The sequence below is a fragment of the Triticum dicoccoides genome, chromosome 1B, assembly GCF_002162155.2.
Source record: "Triticum dicoccoides isolate Atlit2015 ecotype Zavitan chromosome 1B, WEW_v2.0, whole genome shotgun sequence".
In the NCBI taxonomy this organism is placed as follows: domain Eukaryota; kingdom Viridiplantae; phylum Streptophyta; class Magnoliopsida; order Poales; family Poaceae; genus Triticum; species Triticum dicoccoides.
Window position 1 is genome coordinate 648,366,731 of NC_041381.1, and position 11,044 is coordinate 648,377,774.

The 11,044-nt window shown below is 46.8% G+C and overlaps 1 protein-coding gene across 2 annotated transcripts; it reads right to left on the reverse strand.

The window, feature by feature from the left end:
• Nucleotides 1-7,699: 7,699 nt before the first annotated feature.
• On the reverse strand, nucleotides 7,700-10,651 carry LOC119349362 (serine carboxypeptidase-like 31). 2 transcript variants are annotated; one of them, XM_037617383.1, is made up of 3 exons: nucleotides 10,033-10,651; nucleotides 8,509-8,563; nucleotides 7,700-8,393 (listed from the first exon to the last, which is right to left on the reverse strand). In XM_037617383.1, exons 1-3 carry the CDS (start codon nucleotides 10,431-10,433, stop codon nucleotides 8,244-8,246), a joined length of 606 nt encoding a protein of 201 aa, XP_037473280.1. In that variant the 5' UTR covers nucleotides 10,434-10,651; the 3' UTR covers nucleotides 7,700-8,243. The 2 variants fall into 2 exon arrangements, with proteins under 2 accessions (XP_037473280.1, XP_037473281.1); XM_037617384.1 differs by lacking the exon at nucleotides 8,509-8,563 and having other exon boundaries at nucleotides 7,700-8,047.
• Between the last annotated feature and the right edge of the window lie 393 nt (nucleotides 10,652-11,044).

Below are 11,044 nucleotides of genomic sequence, written 5' to 3' on the forward strand. Positions count from 1 at the left end.
CCCCTGCTCGCCCGCTGCACCGGCCGCCCCTGCCTCACCGTCCCCGGCCGCCCCCGCCTCACCGTCCCCGGCCGCCCCTGCCTCACCGTCCGCGGTCGCCCCTGCCTCACCGTCCCCGGCCGCCCCGGTGAGTTTTTTTTTCATTTTTTGCAATTTTTATAGCTTGTTATATATGTGATAGATGCATGTTGTATGGATGAATGGATGGATTGATTTATATTGGTTAGTTATAGCTTTGGTCAAGTTGGTGATGTTGTCAAATAGCTATGTGAGATGCGCTAAAAAAATTGAAGAACAAAATTGGTATATTTGAGATGTTGTCAAATAGCTATAGTTTCATTTTGTGATGTTGACAAAATTTGTATCTGATGAGTAGTTATTTTATCATGATGGTCTTGCTAAAAAAATTGAAGAACAAAATTTGACACTTGATGAAAATTAGGATTTGAAGTATCATGATGATCTAAAACCTTGACTAGATGTCATCAGCAATATGATTTTTTTCATAGTGTGAAGTGTCAATGCTTTATGTGATGTGATGCCCTCAATTTTTTGACTCGGTAAAATTTACAGGCTTTGTGGTATTTCATCTCACTGGAGCCTTCGTCGTCTGGGTTTGGTCCGTGATCCTGCCGCTGCTAGACTACTTCCTCTACAGCGGAGGGTGAGCTACGAATCCACCTTCAACTCCTAGCCTCTTTTAACTAGATTGAATTTTCACATCAAGTCGCGTAACCTACGTCTCCCGTCCGAAAGGGTTGCATCGATAAATATGCATTCAATTGCATATTTATCACCACAGCTCTTTTGGATTGTCCAGCGCTTTCCACGGACAGCCCGAGGATGTGTAGATTGGGTACGTTGTTCATGCTCTACCTCGTTTCGAGACAGGATTTCGGCGGCGCCTCCCTGTTGTTCTCCGGATGCACATTCGCTCGGCATTTTGCCGAGATGTGTATTTGGAGAACAGCGGGGAGGTGCTGCCGAAATTTTGTCTCGGAATGGGGTAGAGCATGGACCGTACTCAATCTACACATTCTCGGGTGGGATTAGGACCCATCTTTACCTATTAGATATGTAGGTGGATTAAATGTCGTTTCTCGTCAACCTTGTAAAAAATAAAATATTGATGTGGGTAATTTAAATGAATCCTTAATTTTGTTGTGTGGCTTCCAATAAAGCAGAGATGGCAGATAATCAGTGGGTGTATAGTGGGTTTTTCCGTCGGAATCAAGTAACAACAGAGTGGATTGAGAAAACCGATGTGTTTTTGAAAGAGATATTCCGTAGTCCAATGAGGATGGTGCCAGAATGCCCGTGTGCCAAATGTCAGAGACGTATCTGCAGAGATAAGAGTGAGATGACTAAGCACCTTCGCACGAATGGATTTATGCCCAACTTTAATATGCCGATAAACTTTGCCCAGCGGGACCGTGGTAGAGAGGATGTGATACGACAACGCGTCACTGGTTATGAGGATGATGGGGTTAGAGACATGCTAGATGATGTCTTTGCTACACAGCCGACACCTCCGTCACATTCCGCGAATGAACTGGAGGAGCCGGAGGAAACAGCAAAGGCCTTCCTAGAAATCTTGGCCTCGTCAAAGAAACCTCTGTATGAGGGTGCCAAGCTGTCTGTGCTGGATGCCATCTCGCAACGCATGGCAGTCAAGGCTGAGTACGGCTATAGCCGAGGTTGCTTCGTAGCATTTCTGGGGGTATGGGCTAACAGCCTGCCTGAGAGCCATGAACTGCCGAAAACCATGTACGGTACGAAGAAAATCATGAAGGCGCTCTCCATGGACTATGATAAAATACATGTTTGTCCAAAGAATTGCCTTTTGTTTAGGCATGAGTATGCGGATGACAACTACTGTAGGAAGTGCGGTTCCTCTCGGTATATTGAGGTGGTCGATAAGCATGGTCAGAAGCAGCAGCTAAAAATCCCTATGAAGGTTCTTCAGTATCTTGATTTTATAAAAAGACTGCATCGCCTTTTCATCACCGAGGAGTCTACCAAAATGATGAAGTGGCACAAGGAAGGGAAAAGGTACAATCCAAAAAAAATTGTACATACATCAGAAGGTGAAGCATGGAAGTCATTCGATATAAAGTACCCGGAGGAAGCAGCCGAGGCTGGGAATGTCAGAATTGCTATAACAGGTGATGGGTTCAATCCATATGGTATGTCGTCTAATCCATACAGCTGATGGCCCATATTTGTTATTCTGCTCAATCTCCCTCCCGGTGCCATAATGCAACGCAAGACCATGTTCCTGTCGCTTATAATTCCGGGGCCTGAATATCCGGGGAAGAATTTGAGTGTGTTTATGCAGCCATTGGTGGATGATTTGCACCATTCATGGTACTTCCCGAGGTTGACATACGACCGGCATCTGCGGAAAAATTTCTTGATGAAAATTTGGCTACAGTATTGCATGCATGACTTTCCCGGCTATGCCCTGTTCCGCGGATGGTGTACAAGTGGAAAGATGCCTTGCCCAGTGTGCATGCAGGCCTTGATCTTCATTTGGCTGAAGAAGGGTGGCAAGTATGTTGCCTTTGACCTGCATCGACAGTTCCTCCCTCCAGACCATCCTGATAGGAAGGACAAGAAGAACTTCACAAAAGGCAAAGTTGTCCATGAAGTAAACGAGATTCCAATGTTTTCTGGTGCGGATGTGCTTGCTCAGCTGAAAGCTCTTAAGCCTGCCGGTGAAGGCAAAGGCAAAGGCAAAGGCAAAAAAATGTTTGAAGGATATGGTGAGACGCACAACTGGACTCACATTACCCCCTTCACGCAGCTTCCCTATTTTAAGGACCTCAAACTTGCATACAACATCGACGTGATGCACACCGAAAAGAATGTCGCAGAGTCCCTTTTTCACACAATCCTCAACATTCCTAATAAGACAAAGGATAATGTTAATGCTAGAGTCGATCAACAGAATATTTGTGATAGACCACGTCTTCACATGCAACCTCCCACAGGCAGTCGAAAATCTTGGTTCAAGCCAGATGCTGACTTCGTACTTAAAAAGGATCATAAGATGGAGGCATTCAAGTGGCTGAAACACGTCGTGAAGTTCACTGATGGTTATGCGTCGAATATAAGTAAGGGGGTCAATCTTTCAACGGGCAGAGTGACCGGGCTCAAGAGTCATGACTATCATGTATGGATTGAGCGGATTATGCCGGTGATGGTTCGGGGCTATGTTCCCGAGCGTGTCTGGCGTGTGCTTGCGGAGTTAAGCCATTTCTTCCGCATGCTTTGTGCTAAAGAAGTATGTCCTAAGAAGATAAAAGAAATGCATAAGAAGGCACCGGAGTTGATATGCAAGCTAGAGAAGATCTTCCTGCCAGGCTTCTTTACTCCGATGACACATCTCATTTTGCACCTTGCGAATGAGGTATTGTTGGGGGGCCCTGTGCAGTATCGTTGGCAGTACGGCCCTGAGAGACAGAACAAGCATCTGAGACAGAAATGTGGAAACAAAGCTAAGATTGAAGCTTCCATAGCTGAGGCAGTTATCCTAGAGGAGGTGGCAGACCTCAGGACAGCCTACTATCCGGACCATGTTCCCACGTTGCACAATATGGTGTCTCGATACAATATAGAAGAACCCAAGTATAAACCCAAGTTGCCTCTATTCATCGGGCAAGGTGGCAGGGCTGGATGCTCGGCATCTTATGTCATGCCACGAGATGAGTGGGAGGATGTCATGTTCTATATCTTGCACAACATCAAGCAAGTTGAGGATGAGTGGATGAGGTAATACCTTTGCACCATTCTTTTAGTCAATTCATTATGTTCACTTTGCCTAGTTCTTATACCGCTTTTCTTATTGTAGTCGATTCGTTGAGGAAGAGTGGACGGGAATGTTGCCTCCTACTGAAGCGGAGGCACTTGCTCTTCTCCGAAAGGGTGCTGATGGAAGGAAAAATTTCGTTGCGTGGTTCATGGAGAAAGTAATATTTCACACTTCCCTATTACCCATTTCACACTTCCAATTAAACTCATGCACCCTATAATTTCAATTAAACTTGTAGGGAAATGATCCGAACGAATCAATGGATGAAGAATTGAGATGGGTTTCCATGGGTTTTGACCCTACCGTCATGTCATGCCAAAAGTATGATGTGAATGGGTATCGCTTCCATACAGAGGAGCACCAGAACAGTCGGCCTGATCCCAAAACCATAAATACCGGAGTCTTCACCGAAGGATATAATAAAGTAGATTACTACGAAAGGGTAGGAAAAATATACGAGCTTACATTCAAACATGGCCGTAAACACCTAAGTCTCACTGTGTTCAAATGCCGATGGTTCAACCCCAAAAAGGGTCTGAGACATACGCCTTCTGTTGGTTTAGTTGAAGTTAAACCATCAACCGTCTATGCCGGAGCTGATCTCTTTATCGCCGCTACCCAGGCCACACAAGTATATTATCTGCCTTACCCATGCCAGAAAGAGTACCTAAAGGGTTGGGAAGTTGTGTTCAAGGTGTCGCCACATGGTAAGCTACCAGACCCGAACGATGATGATTACTACAACATAAACCCCATGACATACGAGGGAGTGTTCTTTCAAGAGGAACATGATGACATGGTCTGAAACAAGGAGGATGATGAGTTGGGTTATGTTGACCTGGACCCAAACGACGACGCACGGATTGATGGTGAGGCAGTTGTGAATCAAAGAGGCATAATTATGCTTGAAAAGTTAAATGAAGACGCTGACAATGAGGAAGAGCGTCCACCTCCGTCAGACAATGAAGAAGATATGCGGGATAGTGATGATGAGACCGGTCGACAAATAGATTACAATAGTGATGATTCATATGGGTTCTAGAAAATGTATGTTCTTTTGATATCCTTAATGTGCTCTTCCGTTATTAATGTCTTTCCTGTATGCTTGTTTTTTGATATCCTTACTAATTGTTTATTCTCTTCTCAATGCAGGTTTGCTAATCATGGGCAAGTCCAGCGGTGCCAGTTTCCTCAGTAAACTCAAAGGAGGACTTACTCGTAGTGGACGAGCCCACAAGGTTTCCTCCCGACTACGCGAGGATGGCACCTCACAGGGAGGTGGAGGGGTCGGGGGAGGAGACCCTAGAGGAGGAGGGGGTGGGGGGAGAGCCCCTAGAGGACGAGGAGGTGGGGGGAGAGGCAACCGGGCCAAAAAACTCCGGGCCGTGTCCGAAATAGGAGGGTCTTCTTCAATGCCCTCCTATGCTGATGCAGCTTCTGAGTCTGAGGAGGAGGAGTATGTTCCTGATGTCGAGGAGGAGGAGGCTGAGGAGGAGGAGGCTGAGAAGGAGGAGGCCGAGGAGGAGGAGGCCGAGGAGGAGGGTGAGGAGGAGGGCGAGGAGGGTGGAGGGGAGATTGACCCCGAGTTGTGGGGTGACTTGCCACTGGGTGCTCCGCAGGGGTGGCTGCGTGGTAATGCCGGAGTACCTACACCACCTTCTATCGAGGCGCACAAGTGGCTCATTGAACCTGCGGGGATAGAGTAAGTGCATCTCAATCATATTTTCAACACATGACAATATTTTTTTATTGTACACATGGCAACCCTTTGATTCTTTTGCAGTAACTAGATCCTTCGCGGAAAGGGTCGTAAACCGAACGGCCTTCTCACTATCCTGTTGAAGGAGTTTTGGCCTGGCCTATTCTGCCCGCGGCCAGACAGGGACCCGCAGCTGCGTGTTTTGGCCACAAGCTGGGCCCACTACGAGGCTTGCAGCAACGCGTAGTACGGGACAGCCGCTAAGGCCGTGATCACCAAATTTTTGGTAAGTTCCCTTTTGAATCACTTGTCTTCAGTTTCGTTCATAGTTTATCATTGAATCACTCAACTCATGCCTTGTTTGCTTATGGTTTATGCATGATTGCAGCAACTCTATAGAGTTCTTGACGAGCACAAGGCCAGAGCCGACATGGTCTTACTTGCGTCTGCAAAGAAGAAAGCTCGTCAGTTGTAGTACGAGGTTCGTTGGGTTGCCGTCTCACAATACTACCACATCTACCTGCAACAAAAGATGACCAAAACTCAAGCACAGAGGCAAAAAATTACCATGAGCAGGGAGCAGTTCATGATGGTAACTATTACTGACTTTTCATTGTTTCAAGGAGTCAACTATATGTTTCGTGCTCACATGTCATGCTTCCAAAATTTTCATAGGTTGTTCCTCATTGGTGCTATGGAAGGCATGACGGATGGGCGTGTTTGGTGGATAGGTGGGTCGGTGACGATCCAGAGTTTGCTGCCAAGAGCATCAAGGCCCGGGCTAACCGTGGAAAAGACGGGACACACGGCCAAGGAAACAGGAACCATTGGGGCTTCAAGGCCATGAAGGTATATCTATATGAATGATGCATTTTGGTTCTTATTTACCGTCATGTTCTTATGTATGGCTAACTTTTGTTTGACGTTGCGGGAGGACAAGTTGCAGAGGCCGCTCTCAGACATGGAGTCGTGGAAGCTGGCCCGCGAGCGAGTGATCGCAAGGAGGGCGAGAGCCAGTACTACGGCAACACCGAGCAACACCTGGAGTCTTACACTTAGAACAATCAGAAGTTGCATCCGGATGTTCCCGTTCCTGAGGTCGCCAAGTCTCAGATCGACGACACGGCGGTGGTGGCCATCCAAGGTAAGTCTCATGGCCGGTATCCGTGTTTCGATGGCTTGATCACTCTGTCGATCTCGTACACACGCTTCGAGCTACCAACCCGAGCCCGTTAGAGAGTACGGGGCGTTCGCAGCCTCCCTTAGTCCGCCAACGTGCTGTAAGTACTTCCCCTTATCTTCTTTGTCTCTATCTTTCTTAGTTTATTTTCATCACTGCCCACTTAGAAACAACCTCAATTTTGTAGGCATATCAGGCCTTTCTCGAGCATAGGCATATTGAGGTGAGGGAGTACTTGCAACGAGTGAAGGCAAACGATGATTACAGTCGTCAAGTGATGGCGGTTAGTTTTGCCCTCTTAAACCGAGCTCAAATTTGCACTTTCCTTCCTTCTGACTTTGTTGATCACGGCTTGTTTCTAAGTGGACTTGTTTAACTAACATCCAGGCTATGTTGGCGTCTTGGACTAACCACACGGAGCCACCACAAGTTGGACCCCCACCACCACCTGCGGGAGACGCCCCACACATTCCCACGTTTGAGGAATGGCTGGCACTAGGCGGTGATACTCCGGTTAGTACATTTGCCTAACTAATGACAAACTAGTTCTCGTTCATTCAACACTATCATGTCATATTTACCGTTAGAATCTTCTTTCAAACAGGTAGGGGACCGATGGCTCGACTCCTGCTCCGTCGACCCCAGTCACTCCGATCTGGCAGAGTGACGGTGCACTACTAGGGAAAAGGCTAGCAGCAGCGCGGGTTTTAGGTGTATCAGCAGCGCGGGAACCGGCGCTACTAATAAGGCGCTACAGCTAATAGTTAGTAGTAGCGCGGGTTGCACCCGCGCTACTAGTAATGAAATAGTAGTAGCGCCTCAGGTTTTTTCCCACGCTACTACTAAAAAGTTAGTAGTAGCCTGGATGCAAACCCACGCTACTACTAACGAAGTAGTAGTAGCCCATCTGGTGTTTTCCCACGCTACTACTAACTAATTAGGAATTAGAAAAATAAAATCCACCAATTCTATTCTATGCATACAATTCCAACTAAAAAAACACATATTTGCAATAAACCAGCAGCATTACACATCATTACTAATCCAAGATTTATAATAAACCAGCGGCATTAGAGCACATCCTGTAAGAGCATACATATTGTCATGGCTTTTCATGCCTTCAATTAATACACCTACACTTCTTGTCAAGTCACTTAGTCCCAACTAGTGCAAACACAGTTACAGGCAAACCAAAATGCATAAAAACACCAAACAGTGACATCCTATCTCTCCAAATGATCCGCTCCCTCTGCATCCTTGCAAGCATCTTCACGATAAGCAAATCCGCAGGAAAAAAGTCAACTTAGCATGTACTCCCCCTGTCAACTATCCAGAGTAGATTTTATCCATTGCCCTGGCCATGTTCAAGAAACACTAAATTAAGAATATTTCTACTCTAAATACAGGAGGCATCGGACAGAAAACAAAAGATGAGCAATATCATATGAGCAGAATAAAAAGGAGTTTGGACCATAGCATGGTTAACAATAAAATATAGTGCTCTAACAAAAGCAAGAGTGCAACACGTTGCCCTGTTCCCCTTTCAAATATCAACACACTAAAAAGGCAATACTAACCTGATTTACTAGCAGAGGGGATGGAATGCCTGAATTCACAATACTAACCTGATTGCTCACCTGTTGCCGCACAAATCTATGGTGTTCAGGAGTTCGGTAAAATTGATGAGACAATGCCCGAAACTGCTTAAAAGGATGATCCATTAAGAGATAAGTACTTGTAGAGCAGGACTATACTAATGATACTAAATATACTATTCTCAAAAAGTAAACAGAAAACTGAATCCGGTAGGTAGACCTGACAATTGCCGTCTCCGTCAACCTTGAGCTCAATCATATCTGCATCGTCTAATCTAGACAGTGACAGAAAATAGGATGGCCCTTTGAGCATTCATAATATGTTATTCCATTGTAATGCATGAATTTTTAACTTATAACTTAATTCATTTCTTTCATAAAATTATTTATTTAGTCTTTTTAAATAGCGACATTCGTGATGCGGACAGGAGTAGGATGGCGATGGCTTTGGTGGAAAAAGAAATTGTATCTCTTTGTTAAACTCGCAATTTCCTATTGGGCGAGCTGAAAATCTATATCAAATTGATCTAAAGTTAGCATTCCTTTTCAAGAAAAAAGTACGTCGTCTCAATTTGGACAAACAAAAGTATTGTGGGGTGGGTTCAAGTCCCAGACACCCCCCCCCCCCCTCTACGCGTGAACAAGATGGGATCAAGGAGAATGTCAGGAGAAGACAAAGGATTATAGTTATTCCAGATCGGATGAGGTGCAAGCATCAGTTCCTTCCAATTACAACACTTCTTTTCTGGCGAAATAACACTCATGGAAGATATAGCAAGTGTGCCCATCAAACTTGCTACAGTGCTATTCTTCTTAGCCACCTGCCCACATTTTAATGATCGGAAACAATGATGAATAGTATCCTGATACTGAATTACTACCAAGTTAATGACAATCTCTCGCACACTAAAAAAAAACTAGATTAGCAAGATGCAAGTATCTTGTACATGTAAATGCCACTAATATTTCCTTCCAAAATACTAATTTAGCAGAGCTCCACAGCAGATCACAAACTTTACTGCTCATTCTTTCATGTCCATTCTGACATTGAGTAAGATGGATGCATGTCCAGCGACAAAATACCGTCAGCTCCATCAAAACTGCCGACGTTTGTTCAGGACCACAAACCTCATTTACTTGAGAATGTAGGATGACCCATACATACGTATAAAGTGCAGCAAAAACGTTGTTTACAGATACTACTTCTCTAGCAGTAATGCAGAAACAAGTTAAGGAGGAAGAAAGTGTTTAATTTTTCAGTTTCGTCAGTCATGGCATTTGCTTTTTGCGTTCAACCATGCCATCCCGGTGCTGCCTGTAAATGTATTGAACCATTTCCCAATAGGAATTTCCAAATGAGCATCACATTTGGATGGATGCGCAAGAAATGAACAAGATGGGGAATGGAAGAGCACATCGATCCAAGGCTACGGTTTTGCCTAGAATTCGTCATATTGCACCTACTGCTTTGTCTATACATGTTGCCAATATGCGCTATGAGCAAGTTAGAAACTGAATGAGCTCATTGTGCCCTGCCCAAAAATTAGCGTAGGTTAGCGAATTTGCAACCGACGGCCGCACTCTGCGGCTGCATTTTTTCCATGACACGGACGGTAACCGCTACAGTGGTAGACTAAAATTATCGAAATGTTCGTCATGGAACACTGAAAGCAAAAGCAGGAATCACAAGTGGGCAGCAATCGAGAGATCTGGCGGAGCTAGCGATGAACACGTGCGTGCGTACCTCCGTTGAGCCATAGCCCACAACATGAGGGGCTTCTTCTCCGGCCCCTTCTCGGCCTCGAAGAACCAGTAGAAGAGCGCCTTGTCGCCGCCCTTTCCGACGTGGACGTAGCCGGCGTAGTGCTTGAACCCGACCTCTGGTTGCCCGGGGAGCCTGGTGACGAGGTCGCCCTCTGGCCGCGGCGAGGACCGCCCTACCCCTCCTTCGCCGCTCCGGCGCCACGGCCACGCGCACGCGGCTACGGGCGCTGCTCTCCCCCGTCCCCCTCCCTCCTCCCTCTTCCTCTTCCTATAGTGCCCGCGTACACGCTGCAATCGGGGCGGATTCCCCATGGCAGGCTCAGGCCGCGGCTTGATCCTGGCGGGTCGGACCTCCATGGAGGAGACGACAACGGCGACCATGGTGGTCGCAGCCCAGGTCGAGGATGGCGCGCCGATGCCGCCGTGGATCTGGTCTCGCCCGATCTGGGGCCTTCGCTCGGGAGAGAAGCAGAAGGTTGGAGTGCGGCGCTGGAGGAAGAGGAGGCCGCTGGTGCTTGGGGGAGGAGGAGGCCACGGCCGGCGTGGTTGGGTTAGAGGAGAGCGGCGCGGCGGCGGTGGGTTTGGGGAATCGGCGAAGAATGTGGAGTGTGCGTGCGGATTCGTGGAGGAGGGGAGCTCGATTTGGACGAGGAGATGGGGGATTTCAGGACTGTTAAAAACAGTTGTAGCGAGGGGTAAAAACCCGCGCTACTACTATCAACTTAGTAGTAGCGCGGGTTTACAACCATCGCTACTACTATGGCATGTCTCGGGGGGACGCGGTAGAGACCGCTTAGTAGTAGCGAGGGCTAAAAACCCGCGCTACTACTATCAACTTAATAGTAGCGAGAGGTAAAAACTCGCGCTACTAGTAAGTAGCAGTAGTGAGGGGTATAAACCCGCGCTGCTAGTAAGCGTCTGTGTATAAGCTTTTCCCTAGTAGTGGTGGTCGCGTGGCGATTTTGGCGGTGGCGGTTTTGGCGGAGGTGGAC